We start from the raw sequence: 16871 nt of genomic DNA, 5'->3' as shown, positions 1-16871 counted from the left end.
CTCCGGCGTCCTTCCTCTCACCTGCCCCGTGGCTATGCAGCCTCCTCTCCTGATTCAGGTCCTGCCGTGGTCTTCTCACACTCCCGGGTCATGCACTCTGCTCCAGAGTCTGCTGCAGCTTTTTCCTGCTTCCAGGCCACATGCAGGTGTTCAGTAAGTGATCATAGGGTGCGCGCGTGGCCATGCCCCCTTTCTTAAAGTGGTAGCATCCCATTACCTGGAAGGGACTTCAGTGGTCACCTGTTACCTAAAGGGTATTTTAGTTCGCCCCCTCCCCCTAACTGGAGGCGCCTGAGCAACGTTGCCATTAGTGCGTTGCTAGTTCTCAGGTCCCCAGTTGTTATAGTGTCTAATCCCTGTACCTGTCCCAAGTTACTAACCGCTGTCTCGTCCTAGTGTCATCACCTTCATCGCTTGTGTGACGTCACATCAGTGCCTTGACCGCAGTATCATCCATCTGAGCCACCTCCTGATTGTCACGTCACCTGAGCCTACACCACAGTGCTGTCTCATCCAAACCTACTTGTCTGTGCAGTGTCGTCTCTACCTCCACCTTGGTGTCGCTATATCTCGGACTCCAGTCCTGGATGTTGTTACTATATCCATCTGTAAGAGACTACCCCCTCTGGTCTCTGGCCACCGTACATTTAGGCCTTGTGGTGGAAGAGGCGCACAGTCCCTGTATAGGGGTTCGCTGCTGGTCACTTCCTCAAGGGAGTCCGGTGCATGGTCCAGTGGGTCCACCCCTGGACGCTCGCCGCCTTTCAATGAGCGTAACAGCCGGATTTTCTCATTGTAAATGGGAAGATACTATATTCTAATATGTGCAATGAAATGAATCACCCATATGGATTCATACCTGAAACCAGTTGTCCACAAAATCTGTCAAACAACAAATCTGATCCAAGCTTGTTGGACCCCAATCGTAAGTGATGTATAAACCCTGACAAAGCTGCTCAATTCAGGTAAGAACAAAGCCAACGCTCCTTGTTAACCCCTACAGATTACATACAAATGAATCATGTGTGTATTGAACTGGCCGCACCCAATTACCTGTCTGGCAGCTGTCAACGATCATATAAGCAATCGCCCTGCGTATGGATGTTTTTGTCTTAGGCCGGAGTCACACTTGCAATTGACTCATGCATGACTTGCGCGAGTCTCGCATCGCATCACCCGGCACGGCTGCACACTCTCCGGACAGGAGCAGATTGACTGCATGTATTTCTATGTAGCCGAGATGCTCCTGTCCGGAGAGTGTGCAGCCGTGCCGGGTGATGCGATGCGAGACTCGCGCAAGTCATGCATGAGTCACTTGCAAGTGTGACTCTGGCCTTCGATGTGCTTCATTTTTATTTATTTTATATGTATTTGAGTAATAAAAGATGATTAAGTAACATGAAGACTGCCAATAAACCAACACATAGGACCAAACAAGAACAGTTATTTAAGTTTTATCCAGATTAAATAATACACTGGTTGCCGTTACTGGTGAAAAATCAATGCAATCGCTTAGCAAAAAGGTTTACAAATAAAACAGTTTACAATGCAATAATGGCCCTGAACGAGCACAGAAGACGAGAATTCATGGATTATTACACTAATAGGGTTACAGTCCGTAAACAATATAATCCTTAGGGGGGCAGCGTTCTAGAAGGGTCCGGCTACAAGGGGACACCAGGGCATAGTGCTTAGTGTATCGGGGCTCTCTTTGCAGCGTTATCCAGGAGGGCAGGCAATAGATACGCAGAGAATGGGTACGATCTGGACTTCTAAACCTTCATCCTGCAACTCCAGCATGACACCAAGTCCAAAACAACATGGAGGAATATCTAGGAAGGTCGGGATCTGGCGGACGGATCACTCTGAAGGCTGCTGGATCACAACTAATATGTAGTCTTTATCTGAAAATACAAAAAGGTGAAGAAAGTAAGATTATAGAGTAATGTCTGATGTCTACAAGCAGCGAAGAACGTGGAGTTACAAGGATGACATACCATAGATGGATCTACATTCAGCAAGATGGATGGATAAGGGCAAACCCTTCATTGATGGCATTTATAAAGATGAACTAATCAAAAGGCATTGCAGGGAGTGGAGGGAGGCTCAACGGGCACCAAGAAGCCACTTGGCTAGGTTATGTAGATATAGGGTTAGGGCAGGGACTGACTCTTTGCCCTGAGTGTAGGAAAGCCTAGTTATCACAGTCTGACCTAGTAGGCATAAGCTAGTAGGTACATAGGATGGTCGATGCAGACATGGAAAATCCAGCACACCATCTTCAAAAAACAGTCAAAATGATTCTTGTTTTCTTTTCCACACACAGAAAGGACATTCAGCCTCCATTTTCTTTGCTTTTGTGTTAAAGAACATAATGCATCCAATAAAATAGGGTAGGCGACAGTGTGATGGTGACTTAAAGGGAACCTGTCATATGATCCATGATACCCAAACCACAGAGCCTGGGTGCACGATAGGAGCCAGGTATAGTCTCTCAAACGCTGTAGTGCTTCGGAGAACTGACTGGATGACTGACGCGTTTCACAGCCGGCTTCTCCCCACTCAGCTCCAGTTGACTGACAGGTCTCTCTTACATATGAACATTAGGAGAGACCTGTCAATCAACTATACCAGAGCGGGGAGAATCAACTATACCAGAGCGGGGAGAATCAACTATACCAGAGCGGGGAGAAACAGAAACAGTTTGGCAGCGTCCGACTAGACATATCCCTCCTGGCTCAAGTTTTTCCAACTATTTTTTCTCTCTCAAATGCTACGGTCTCAGAGAAAAGCATAGCAGACTGCAATAGATCATCCAAGCTCTCATTTATGCTCCCCAGGGTTTTGGCAGTATAAATCACCTGACAGGTTCCCTTTAAACTGGCACACAGTGACTGCCAGCTCTGCAGGCAAGCCCTGGTGACACACACTGTGTGAATTTTCTAATACTGTAACAATACCTGGAGCAATCATTATCTCATTCTTCTTAGATCGGACCCGGAGGAAAGTCAGATCATTCTGGGGGTCAATATCCCGCACTGAACTCCTGGCCTTCATCACTAATTGATGCATTAGACCTGCATATTGTGCAGTGGTGGCATTATCCATTGTGCTCTTTATGGGAATTCCTGGAAATAAAGGAAAGAAAGAAGAAGAAATAGTGTATGAAAGTCAAAACAATTTAGAATGGTCATACAGCTTAGATAGATTAAGGCAAAAAGGTAGCTCAGCTCTCAGCTATTCCTGAACACCCTGCACATGGGGTCTCAGCCCCTGCTTGTTTCAATGGGGAGAGAATTAAGCCTTACCCTATGGGGACAAATGATAAGACATGTTGAATTCCAACATGCCCAATCTCCCCCTACATCTCAGTCAGGAGGGAGATGGGATACCCACAATACACCGTATTTTTTAGTTTCATAAGACGCACCCCAAATTTAGAGATACATTTTTTAAAACAAAAATAAAAAAGGGGGTCCGTCTGGTGTTGTCTTACCGGAGTGGGGGCAGCAGCGGAGCATAATCACAAGAGGCAGGGGCGGTGCTGGTGGAGTACGTTCTGGCAGCTGTGGGGTCTGTGTTGGCAGCGGTGGGGTCTGTGCTGGCAGTGTGGAGCAGGGCGGTACTGCGGGTGTCCCAAATGCTCTTTCGGCGGTGTGGGCTTCAAAGAAATGGCGCCCGGAGCGGCGAGTGCACAGATTGAGCTCTCAGCTCAATAACAAGATTTTGAGCTGATAGCTCCATCTGCGCATGCGCCGACTCTGGGTGCCATAATTTGAAGCCAGAGCATCTAGAACACCTGCCGCACCGCCCTGATCCACACAGACACTGCAGCCCGCGGAGGAAGGCGGCCGGCCGCACAGAGGGAGGCGGCCGGCCGCACAGAGGGAGGCGGCCGGCCGCACAGAGGGAGGCGGCCGGCCGCACAGCCCTCGCGCCAATTCTCCACCTCCCGGTAAGCTATATTCGGATTTTAAGATGCACCCCTCGTTTTTCTCCCACACGTGCATTCCACACACAGCCATTTTATGGACATGCGGAGAACCTGCAATCTTCTATATTCCCAAGTGCCGCAAGATTATGTCCCAACCACAAGTCAAAGTGCAGATAAAGTGGCCGCCCCTTTAATGACAGGTCTGCACTCACCTTCTGAGTTGACAATTATAATTCCCTGTACACCTTTCTGGCTCTGAATCCTCTTTAATGTTTCCTCTACGTCTGCCTGTAAAATAAAAGAAAGAAAATGAGTCTACTAGATTTACAGCGGTGAACATCAGGTTTCCTCCTGCAAAATCAGCGAGCTGGAAAGAAGTAACACAGTGGGCTCACATCGACACTCAAAGGGGGCAAAAGGCTAAAACCCCTGATTCCCGGTGACCTTTCCTGTTATGGTCTTCCCTCATCTATATATATATAATTGCCTTATTCTGTCTGTCTGTCTGTCTTGCTCCAAAATTGTGTCCTTACGGTGACAACTAGCGGATTTGCCGCTGGGCTTGGCATGGCCCCGCCCCCCCAGCACGGATTGGCCGCTCGGCTCGCCCTGGCCCCGCCCCCCCATGGATTGGCCGCTTGCCCCAGCACCCTGTACGCATTGGACGCTTGGCCAGGCCCCGCCCCCTCACGCATTGGATGGTCGCGCTGGCCCCGTCCCCCCGCACGCATTCCCCGAACCCACACGGAGACGCCCGACACCCAGGTGACTGCTGCAGCACCCGAAGCCCACACCGCAAGACAAAGAGGAGAAAAGCCACTAGCACACGTGTGCCGGAGCTGGCGTAGGCTGTTATCCATAGTACACATCGGGTAACTATAGAAACCGCTTTCCTTAGTTACCGATATGTAAGATGGTTACTAGCTTACCCCGGCTCCCGGCACACGTCAGCACTGTCGCTTACCCTTTCTCCACTTTGTCGCATCCGGCGCGCTCCCGTGAACTGTGTACACTACAGTTGCCGTGCGACAACCTCCGATCACGTGTTTTCATGTGACCAGGAAGTTGCGGCGCAGCCACTGTCCTGTACAGTGTACGGTTACACACACACACACACATAGCAGACACACATGGATATACCGACGCATACACACATAGCACACATGCATGTATACACACACTGAGCACATATACACACATAGCAGACACACATGGATACACTGGGCGCATACACACAGCGCACATGCATGTATATACACACACACAGCAGACACACATGGATACACCGAGCGCATACACACAGCGCCCATGCATGTATACACACACAGCAGACACATGGATACACCGTGCGCATACACACAGCGCACATGCATGTATATACACACACACAGCAGACACACATGGATACACCGAGCGCATACACACAGCGCCCATGCATGTATACACACACAGCAGACACATGGATACACCGTGCGCATACACACATAGCGCACATGCATGCATGTACATACACACACACACACACATACTCTGCTGTACACTCACCCAGCGATGCGGTCCCCGGCACTGAAGTCCCCAGCGCTATTCCTGCTTTCAGCTCCTCAGGGCACTGAATATTCATTGAGTATAATGAACGGCGATAAGGAGCGGGAGGCAGCAGAGCCGGAGACAGCATCGCTGGAGAGAAGTAAATATAGAGAATATTTTTATTAAAAAGACCCATATTTTCTCTGGGGCGCGCAGCATCCGTCAAAGTCAAGAAAAGCCGGATGTGTGAAACCACTAGCTTACCCCGGCTCCCGGCACACGTGTGCCGGAGCACGCTGGTATCCATGGTACACATCGGGTAACTATAGAAACCGCTTTGCTTAGTTACCCAATGTGTAACATGGTTACTAGCTTACCCCGACTCTCGGCACACGTGTGCCGGAGCCGGCGTACGCTGTTAACCAGTGTACACATTGGGTAACTATGGAAACCACTTTGCATAGTTACCCGATGTGTACCATGGTACCATGGTTACTAGCTTACCCCGGCTCTCTGCCCATTCAGATCATTGGTCTCCCACTGTCAAACACGCCGATGCGTGCTGCACAGCAGGAGACCAACAAGCAAAAAATAAACCAGCACTGTCGCTTTGCATAGTTACCCAATGTGTACCATGATTATCAGCTTACCGACGTACGCTGGTAACAAATGGTACACAATCCTGTAACTATGGAAAGCGCTTTCGTTAGTTACCCAATGTGTACCATGGTTACCACCTTACCCCCGGCTCCCGGCACATGTGTGCTTGAGCCGGCGTACGCTGGTAACCATGGTACACATCGGGTAACTAAGCAAAGCGCTTTGCATAGTTACCCAATTGTGTAACATGGTTACCAGTGTACGCCGGCTCCCTGCCCATTCAGATCGTTGGTCTCTCACTGTCAAATACGCCGATGCGTGCTGCACAGCGGGAGACCAACGAGCAAGAAATGAACCATCATTATTCAAGACTTGCTGATTATATTATTCAATCTGCTAACCTACATACACATTCTAGACTACCCGATACGTTAGAATCGGGCAACCTTCTAGTATAACATAACCCTGGACCATTTAGAAGTAAAACAACACACATTTCATAAGTAGTTTCTCTCTTCAGCAGAAGAACACAAAGAATGTAACCGCTTTATTATGGTGTGCTCCTAAAAATGGAGATGCTACACCCAAAATGCGTGGGGCTACTATAGTCCCATTTGTAATCAGACCTGTGTCTGCGCCAGTATATGGCGGAGATTAAATAGGTGGGACACTCACTGGGAGTCAGCAGATTATTAGCCCCCCTAGATGCAAAAATATCACAAAAGTGAGTACACCCCTCACATTTTTGTAAACATTTTATTATATCTTTTCATGGGACAACACTGCCGATCTGACACTTTGATACAATGTAAAGTAGTCAGTGTACATTTGGTGTTCCCTCTAAATAACACTCAGCCATTAATGTCTAAACCGCTGGCAACAAAAGTGAGTACACCCCTAAGGGAAAATGGCAAAATGGTGTCCAATTAGCCATTTTCCCTCCACGGTGTCATGTGACTCATTAATATTACAAGGTCTCAGGTGTGAATGGGGAGCAGGTGTGTTACATTTGGTGTTATCTCTCACACACTCATGCTGGTCACTGGATGTTCAACATGGCTCCTCCCGGCAAAGAATTCTCTAAATATCTGAAAAAAAAATAATTAATTATTGCTCTACATAAAGATAACCTAGGTTATATAAGATTGCCAGCACTGTGAAACTGATCTGCAGCACAGTGGCCAAGACCATACAGTGGTTTAACAAGACAGATTCCACTCAGAACAGGCCTCACCTTGGACGACCAAAGAAGTTGAGAGCATTTGCTCACCGTCATATCCAGAGGTTATCTTTTCAAAATAGACATAGGAGTACTGCCAGCATTGCTGCAGAGGATAAAGGGGTGTGGGTCAGCCTGTCAGTGCTCAGGGTATACACCGCACACTGTATTAAATTGGTCTGCATGGCTGTCGGTCCCAGAAGGAAGCCTCCTCTAAAGAGGATGCAGAAGAAAGCCCGTAAACAGTTTGCTGAAGACAAGCAGACTAAGGACATGGATTACTAAAGCCATGTCCTGTGGTCTGACGAGACAAAGATAAACTTATTTGATTAAGAAGGTGTCAATGTGTGTGGCAGCAACCAGGCGAGGAGTACAAAGATAAGTGTGTCTTGCCTACAGTCAAGCATGGTGGTGGGAGTGTCATGGTTTGGTGATGCATGAGTGCTCCCTGCTGTAGGGAGCTACAGTTCAGTGCGGGAACAATGAATGCCAACATATATTGTGACCCACTGAAGCAGAGCATGATCGCTTGCCTTCACATTCCAACATGATAATGTCCCCAAACACACCTCAAAGACAACCACTGACTTGCTACAGAAACTTAGGGTAAAGGTCCTGGACTGGCCAAGCATGTCTCCAGACCTAAACCCCATTGAGAATCTGTGGTGCATCCTCAAACAGAAGGTGGAGGAGCGCAAGTTCTCTAACATCCACCAGGTCCATGATGCCATCATGGAGAATGGAGGAGGTTCCAGTGGCTCCTGTGAAGCTCTAGTAAACTCCATGTGCAAAACAGTTTAAGCAGTGCTTGAAAATAATGGTGGTCACACAAAATATTGACACTTTGGGCACAAATTTAGCCAATTTCACTTAGAAGTGTAATCACTTTTGTTGCCAGCGATTTAGACGTTAGTGGCTGTGTGTTGAGTTATTTGGAGGGCATACCACATTTACACTGTTATACAAGCTGTACACTGACTACTTTACATTGTATCCAAGTGTCAGATCCTCAGTGTTGTCCCATTAAAAGATATAATAAAATATTTATAAAAATGTGAGGGGTGTACTCACTTTTGTGATATACTGTATCTAGAATTCCTCATCCTAAGCACGAGCCTCTTTCCCATACACTTCGCTGGTTTCTTATATACCTTTCCTGATTGTCTACTGGAAATAGTTGTGGATTTTGGAGCATTTTTGTGGGCGTCATTGGATTTGGCATGGAGCCCCTGACCCCTTGCTCTCGGGTGAGGACACACGGTAAAGGCTTTGTATGTGTACGGTGACTGACACTTTTTTTTTACATTGGTGGAGCTAATGTATTCCCTGCACCTTTTTCCTACTTGCTATTTATGAAAATTTTACTGTGAAACTGCAATCTGTAGATGTATCCTCTACCAGGGAGGACGGCAACACCAGTGACGACAAGGCCCAATTACACTGACGAGACAAATTCCTGATATCACACAGTTATACGTATTGACATGTTGCCCAGCGATACAATCAAAGGGGTCTGTGCGCTGCCCAGAGACATATCTAATAAGCCTACAGGGAGAGGGAAGGGGCCAAGCACTGCCCATCCTGCCAGACCCATCATACGAGACCTGCACTGCCGACACTACCCATCCTGCCAGACATGCGTTGCCGACACTACCCATCCTGCCAGACATGCGTTGCCGACACTACCCATCCTGCCAGACATGCGTTGCCGACACTACCCATCCTGCCAGACATGCGTTGCCGCAACTACCCATCCTGCCAGACATGCGTTGCAGTCACTACCCATCCTGCCAGACCTGCGCTACCACCACTACCCATTATGACAGACCTGTGTTGCTGCCACTACCCATCCTGCCAGACCTGCGTTGCCGCCACTACCCATTTTGCCAGACCTGTGTTGCTGCCACTACCCATTTTGCCAGACCTGTGTTGCTGCCACTACCCATTTTGCCAGACCTGTGTTGCTGCCACTACCCATTTTGCCAGACCTGTGTTGCTGCCACTACCCATTTTGCCAGACCTGTGTTGCTGCCACTACCCATTTTGCCAGACCTGTGTTGCTGCCACTACCCATTTTGCCAGACCTGTGTTGCTGCCACTACCCATTTTGCCAGACCTGTGCTGCTGCCACTACCCCTCCTGTCAGCCCTGTGTTGCCACAGCTACCCATCCTGACAGCTGCTCTCCCCCTTCTCACAATGGGCCTGTACCATGAGTGGTGGATAATGATGGACACATTCCTGGTCACTGCCCTGCAGAGACCCCTGTACAGTATGTTCACGTCACACCTGCACTTGCAGAATACAGGGATCTGATATCACATCGACAGCTAATGATGTCATGTGATGGCGCTGACGTCATCTCCCGGTAACCTTTCTCCCGGGTGCTCGGTACCAGGCCCAGTGCTGCTGCACAGACCATACCCCGGTCCAGGGCATCACTCACCATAGTGTCCGCCGTTCCTGAGTTCCGCTGTCACTACAATACAATGCGCCTGCGCAGAGACCAGCGTCACCCGGCGGCCAAGCCCTCATTTGTTCCTCCGACACTGGAGCTGACTGTAGCTCAGGAAACGCCCAGATACTAGAACATGAAGTCTCCGACCGCGGGAGCCATATTGTTGAAGCCAAGGCGCAGGCGCAGTGGGCATTGAGAAAATGGCCTCAATATTTCGGTTTCTAATCCCAGATGTTTGGGTGTAGACTGTTTCAGGGCATTATAACGCGATGTCTATGGCAACCAATTATGTAGTCACTTGCGACTCAAAGATGGCCGCGGAAACACGAGTGCTGAGATATGGTCGGCTCCATGCTTAGGCTATATGCAAAAGCGGTGGCAAAAACATGTTTTTAATTGCTTTCAATGGTAAAATCGCAGAAAGAATGGACAGAATGCAGGGGTTTTTTTCTGCAAGGAAACAATCCTTAATATGTGCACAGCACTTCAGAATAAGGATTTCCCTGTGAATCTCTGACAATCTGCAAGCAAAAACGCACTGTGTGCACAGCGGCGGACTGGAGTACCTGGGGCCCACCAGGAAAAATCAATCTTGGGGCCCACAAGCACCATGCAGTTACCATACTGTATATAGTTCTCTGTAAACCCCGCCCATTTGAAAACCACACCCTTTCTGTTAGCCACACCCATTTTCACGCAATTTCCTCAACCAAAAAATACAAGTAATTTAAAGTAAAATCTCCTTCCCCTTCCTCTCCTGTCCAGCATCAGATGTTCCAGTCACTGTCAGTCTAAGGCTATGTGCGCACGTTGCGTAAATACATGCAGTTACGCTGCGCTTTGTAGCGCAGCGTAACTGCATGCGTCCTGCGTCCCCTGCACAGTCTATGGAGATTGTGCAGGGGCCGTGCGCACGTGGCGTCTTAGAGCGCAGCGCTTCCCGAAGCGCTGCGTTCTAGAAGTGACATGTCACTTCTTCCGTGCGCTTTGCCGGCAGCTCCTGCTCTGTCTATGGCAGGAGCTGCAGGCAAAGCGCATGGAATCGGCTTTTTTTTTTTTCCTCTACGGACATTTTCTGCAGCGATTTGAAGCGCATGTGTGCTCTTCAGATCGCTGCAGAAAATTCTGCAGTGACTGTACGCAACGTGCGCACATAGCCTTATTGTATTAAATGATTTTTCTACAGTTTTTAAAAATTATTACTAAAGGAGCCCTGCTAAAATTGGAATGGACGACCTTCCCCATACAGATCTCATCCCATTATGGCCTCTTTTCCCCTGCAGATCCCATCCCATTATGGCCTCTTTTCCCCTGCAGATCCCATCCCATTATGGCCTCTTTTCCCCTGCAGATCCCATCCCATTATGGCCTCTTTCCCCTGCAAATCCCAACCCATTATGGCCTCTTTCCCCCTGCAGATCCCATCCCATTATGGCCTCTTTCCCCCTGCAGATCCCATCCCATTATGGCCTCTTTCCCCCTGCAGATCCCATCCCATTATGGCCTCTTTCCCCCTGCAGATCCCATCCCATTATGGCCTCTTTCCCCCTGCAGATCCCATCCCATTATGGCCTCTTTCCCCCTGCAGATCCCATCCCATTATGGCCTCTTTCCCCCTGCAGATCCCATCCCATTATGGCCTCTTTCCCCCTGCAGATCCCATCCCATTATGGCCTCTTTCAACCTGCAGATCCCATCCCATTATGGCCTCTTTTCCCCTGCAGATCCCATCCCATTATGGCCTCTTTCCCCCTGCAGATCCCATCCCATTATGGCCTCTTTCCCCTGCAAATCCCAACCCATTATGGCCTCTTTCCCCTGCAGATCCCATCCCATTATGGCCTCTTTCCGCCTGCAGATCCCATCCCATTATGGCCTCTTTCCCCCTGCAGATCCCATCCCATTATGGCCTCTTTCCCCCTGCAGATCCCATCCCATTATGGCCTCTTTCCCCCTGCAGATCCCATCCCATTATGGCCTCTTTCCCCCTGCAGATCCCATCCCATTATGGCCTCTTTCCCCCTGCAGATCCCATCCCATTATGGCCTCTTTCAACCTGCAGATCCCATCCCATTATGGCCTCTTTTCCCCTGCAGATCCCATCCCATTATGGCCTCTTTCCCCCTGCAGATCCCATCCCATTATGGCCTCTTTCCCCCTGCAGATCCCATCCCATTATGGCCTCTTTCCCCCTGCAGATCCCATCCCATTATGGCCTCTTTCCCCCTGCAGATCCCATCCCATTATGGCCTCTTTCCCCAGCAGATCACATCCCATGTGCTCCTTTTCCCATATAGCTCCCATCTTATGTGGCCCCTCTCCCCATATAGCTGCCATCTTAATGCAGCTCCTCTCCCCCTATAGCCAAATATAGCTCCCATCTTATGTGGCCCCTCTCCCCATATAGCTGCCATCTTAGGGTATGTGCGCACATTGCGTAAATACATGCAGTTACACTGCGCTTTGTAGCGCAGCGTAACTGCATGCGTCATGCGTCCCCTGCACAGTCTATGAAGATTGTGCAGGGGCCGTGCGCACGTGGCGTCTTAGAGCGCAGCGCTTCCCGAAGCGCTGCGTTCTAGAAGTGACATGTCACTTCTTCCGTGCGCTTTGCCGGCAGCTCCTGCTCTGTCTATGGCAGGAGCTGCAGGCAAAGCGCATGGAATCGGCTTTTTTTTTTTCCTCTACGGACATTTTCTGCAGCGATTTGAAGCGCATGTGTGCTCTTCAGATCGCTGCAGAAAATTCTGCAGTGACTGTACGCAACGTGCGCACATAGCCTTATTGTATTAAATGATTTTTCTACAGTTTTTAAAAATTATTACTAAAGGAGCCCTGCTAAAATTGGAATGGACGACCTTCCCCATACAGATCTCATCCCATTATGGCCTCTTTTCCCCTGCAGATCTCATCCCATTATGGCCTCTTTTCCCCTGCAGATCCCATCCCATTATGGCCTCTTTCCCCTGCAAATCCCAACCCATTATGGCCTCTTTCCCCCTGCAGATCCCATCCCATTATGGCCTCTTTCCCCCTGCAGATCCCATCCCATTATGGCCTCTTTCCCCCTGCAGATCCCATCCCATTATGGCCTCTTTCCCCCTGCAGATCCCATCCCATTATGGCCTCTTTCCCCCTGCAGATCCCATCCCATTATGGCCTCTTTCCCCCTGCAGATCCCATCCCATTATGGCCTCTTTCCCCCTGCAGATCCCATCCCATTATGGCCTCTTTCAACCTGCAGATCCCATCCCATTATGGCCTCTTTTCCCCTGCAGATCCCATCCCATTATGGCCTCTTTCCCCCTGCAGATCCCATCCCATTATGGCCTCTTTCCCCTGCAAATCCCAACCCATTATGGCCTCTTTCCCCTGCAGATCCCATCCCATTATGGCCTCTTTCCGCCTGCAGATCCCATCCCATTATGGCCTCTTTCCCCCTGCAGATCCCATCCCATTATGGCCTCTTTCCCCCTGCAGATCCCATCCCATTATGGCCTCTTTCCCCCTGCAGATCCCATCCCATTATGGCCTCTTTCCCCCTGCAGATCCCATCCCATTATGGCCTCTTTCCCCCTGCAGATCCCATCCCATTATGGCCTCTTTCAACCTGCAGATCCCATCCCATTATGGCCTCTTTTCCCCTGCAGATCCCATCCCATTATGGCCTCTTTCCCCCTGCAGATCCCATCCCATTATGGCCTCTTTCCCCCTGCAGATCCCATCCCATTATGGCCTCTTTCCCCCTGCAGATCCCATCCCATTATGGCCTCTTTCCCCAGCAGATCACATCCCATGTGCTCCTTTTCCCATATAGCTCCCATCTTATGTGGCCCCTCTCCCCATATAGCTGCCATCTTAATGCAGCTCCTGTCCCCATATAGCCACATATAGCTGCCATCTTAATGCGGCTCCTCTCCCCCTATAGCCAAATATAGCTCCCATCTTATGTGGCCCCTCTTCCCATATAGCTGCCATCTTAGGGTATGTGCGCACATTGCGTAAATACATGCAGTTACACTGCGCTTTGTAGCGCAGCGTAACTGCATGCGTCCTGCGTCCCCTGCACAGTCTATGGAGATTGTGCAGGGGCCGTGCGCACGTGGCGTTTAAGAGCGCAGCGCTTCGGCTACTGCCGAAGCGCTGCGTAAAAAGAAGTGACATGTCACTTCTTTCCTGCGCTTTGCCGGCAGCTCCTGCTCTGTCTATGGCAGGAGCTGCAGGCAGAGCGCATGGAATCGGCTTTTTTTTTATTTTTCACTACGGACATTTCTGCAGCGATTTAAAGAGCACGTGTGCTCTTCAGATCGCTGCAGAAATTTCTGCAGTGAAGTACGCAACGTGCGCACATAGCCTTAATGCGGCTCCTGTCCCCATATAGCTGCCATCTTAATGTGACTCCTCTCCCCATATAGCCAAATATAGCTGCCATCTTAAGGTGGCCCCTCTCCCCATATAGCCACATATAGCTCCCATCTTATGTGGCCTCTCCCCATATAGCCACATATAGCTGCCATCTTAATGTGGCCCCTCTCCCCATATAGCCACATATAGCTGCCATCTTATGTGGCCTCTCCCCATATAGCCACATATAGCTGCCATCTTAATGTGGCCCCTCTCCCTATATAGCCACATATAGCTCCCATCTTATGTGGCCTCTCCCCATAGTCACATATAGCTGCCATCTTAATGTGGCCCCTCTCCCAATATAGCTGCTATCTTGTGTGGGCCCTCTCCCTGCATCTTCGGCTCACTGAGTGCTTACCTGCTCCAAGCACCGATGGCCTCTCCTCTGTCTTCCGTCCTCCGAGGCTCTCTGCACACTAAGGGTATGTGCACACTAGGTGTTTTTTTCACACTGCGTTTTTTGTGCGTTTTTGGCTGCGTTTTTGCTCACTGCTTTTTTTATGCGTTTTTTTTTATCAGTGAACAATGCCATTAAAGATTGTTGAAAAAAAAGGTCTGATGTCATTTCCTTCGTCAATATGTTCTTCATTCTCCACTAGTGTATGCAGGAGAGCAGACAGCAGCTGCAGAACCACAAGGCTCAGCATGCTCCATCGAGGACTGTATGCAGGAGTTTTTTGCCCTCCAAAGAAATGACGTGGGCTTCGCCATATTTTTGTATGCTAGCCAGGTACAGCAGGCAGCTATGGGCTGCCCCCAACCCCCACCTGCCTATTTGTACCCGGCTGGGAACCAAAAATATAGAGAAGCCCTTTTTTTTTTTTATTTCATGAATTTCATTAAATAATTAAAAAAAAAAATGACGTGGGCTTTGCCCAATTTTTGAGTCCTGCCAGGTACAACTAGGCGGCTGGGGATTGGAATCCACAGTGCAGGGTGCCCAAGCTTTCTGGGCACCCCCTCTGCGAATTGCAGTCCGCAGCCACACCAGAAAATGGCGCTTTCATAGAAGCGCCATCTTCTGGCGCTGTATCCAACTCTACCAGCTGCCCTGATGTCGGGTGGCTCGCTGGGTAATAATGGGGTTAGGGCTAGCTGTATATTATCAACTGGCCCTAAGCCCGAAATTCATGATGTCACGCCAATATTAGACATGGCCACCATGAATTTCTAGTAAAGATAAAAAAAAAAAACAACACACAGAAAAATATTTTTATTAGAAATAAAACACAACACAATTAGTGACTCCATCTTTATTGAAATAAAGAACCCCCCTCCGCAGTAATCCTGGGTCAAGGGTCCCGCGCCGTCCAATCCGGATCCAATATCCTCTGATCGGTTTGCTGGAAGGCAAACTGATCTGATGATGTGTCAGAATCAAGGATGTGAATTCCATGACACAGCAGCTGATTCTATAAAGGCTGTTTATACAATCAGCTGATGCATCAGTGCAAAAAAAAAAATAAAAAAAATACACACTTCAGTGCAGACTCCTGTCAGACTGATCAATGCAGGACCCGGCGGTAATCAGCTGATGAAGTCTCCTGACGGCATCAGCTGATAGTTTAGCCGGCCGGGTAGTAAAAAGCCGGCGTCACCACTGTCACTGTCAGCTGATTCCATCAGGTGATCAGGGCCAGGTCCTGCAGCTATCGGAGGTGTCCCGGCCGTCTGCACACAGCCGGAGCAGGGGTGGTGGTACCGGGACAGGAGCTGGGAGCGGGCATGGCACCGGGAGACTGCAGACAGGTGAGTATGACATTTTTTTCTCTACTGTTCACTTTTGACTTCGCAGCTGCTTCCATCTCCTGCCCTACATGGCGCCGCACGGGAGCGGACATGGCACAGGACGGGAGATGGAAGCGGCGGTGCCGGTACCGGGAGGATTCACACTTCTGTGTTTACCAACAGAAGAATTCCTCTTACTGTACACGTCACTGTACTACCCACCCCTTGCGTTTAGAGCCGCGTTTTTAGTGATAGAAACGCAGCTATATTTGCAATTTGCGTTTTTCATTGGGTTTTTGAACATCTCATTGAACTCAATGGGTGGAAAACGCAGTGAAAAACGCAGAAATAATTGACATGCTGCGTTTTTGTGGTCACCACAAAAACGCAGCTACAAAAAAGCGCTGTGTGCGGACAGCACTTCTGAAAACCCATAGACATTGCTGGGGAAGCAATGTCACATAGTTTTCAGCAAAAAAACGCGGTAAAAAACGCCGCTAAAAACGTCTAGTGCGCACAGGGCCTGACGCTGACAGAAGGCAGGAGGAGGAGCTACCTCCCCACACTGCCGTGACCTCTGCAGCGTCAGCACGTCGCTGCACGCCGGGTCAGGGTCCACTGAACCCGGAAGTGTGGCGCATACGGAGGTACAGGGATTCATTTGTGTCAGTGTCTTAAAGAGACACTAACACAAATGAATACAGGGAACCGGATCGCTGGAGCAGTTTCTTGACGGTTCTGGGAACCGGCTGCTATTTTAACAACCGGTTCTCCAGAACCGGACAGAACCGGCTGAATCCCACCCCTGACTGTGCAGACATTTCGATGGAATAAGGGTTAATGTTACTGATCTGATTGCCCACAGTCTCCACATGCCCAACCGCCCATCCCCCCTCGGGCCCCTGCTTGCCCCCCTGGGCCCCCGTACACCCCCCTGGGCCCCCGCACCCTATACTCACGTGCTGTTCCTCCTGCAGCCAGGCCTGGGGCGACGCCGGG

General features: G+C 49.6%; 1 protein-coding gene across 2 annotated transcripts; it reads right to left on the bottom strand.

The window, feature by feature from the left end:
* Positions 1-1438: 1438 nt before the first annotated feature.
* Positions 1439-9866, bottom strand: DYNLRB1 (dynein light chain roadblock-type 1). 2 transcript variants are annotated; one of them, XM_075347585.1, is made up of 4 exons: positions 9726-9866; positions 4147-4222; positions 2961-3128; positions 1439-1904 (listed from the first exon to the last, which is right to left on the bottom strand). In XM_075347585.1, the coding sequence occupies exons 1-4, from the start codon at positions 9726-9728 to the stop codon at positions 1861-1863; spliced, it is 291 nt and encodes a 96-aa protein (XP_075203700.1). In that variant the 5' UTR covers positions 9729-9866; the 3' UTR covers positions 1439-1860. The 2 variants fall into 2 exon arrangements, with proteins under 2 accessions (XP_075203700.1, XP_075203699.1); XM_075347584.1 differs by lacking the exon at positions 9726-9866 and adding an exon at positions 9569-9637.
* Between the last annotated feature and the right edge of the window lie 7005 nt (positions 9867-16871).

The sequence above is a fragment of the Anomaloglossus baeobatrachus genome, chromosome 5 (assembly GCF_048569485.1).
Source record: "Anomaloglossus baeobatrachus isolate aAnoBae1 chromosome 5, aAnoBae1.hap1, whole genome shotgun sequence".
NCBI lineage: Eukaryota > Metazoa > Chordata > Amphibia > Anura > Aromobatidae > Anomaloglossus > Anomaloglossus baeobatrachus.
This window is presented reverse-complemented; position numbering and strand designations above follow the sequence as displayed.

Excerpts from the sequence above, each read along its gene's own strand:
- DYNLRB1 (XM_075347584.1), bottom strand. The coding sequence starts at position 9,622 with ATGACATCATTAGCTGTCGATGTGATATCAGATCCCTGTATTCTGCAA. Across the intron at positions 4,223-9,568 it reads CCTGTATTCTGCAAGTGCAG|GCAGACGTAGAGGAAACATT; the intron begins GTGTGACGTGAA and ends TTTATTTTACAG. Across the intron at positions 3,129-4,146 it reads TATAATTGTCAACTCAGAAG|GAATTCCCATAAAGAGCACA; the intron begins GTGAGTGCAGAC and ends CTTTATTTCCAG.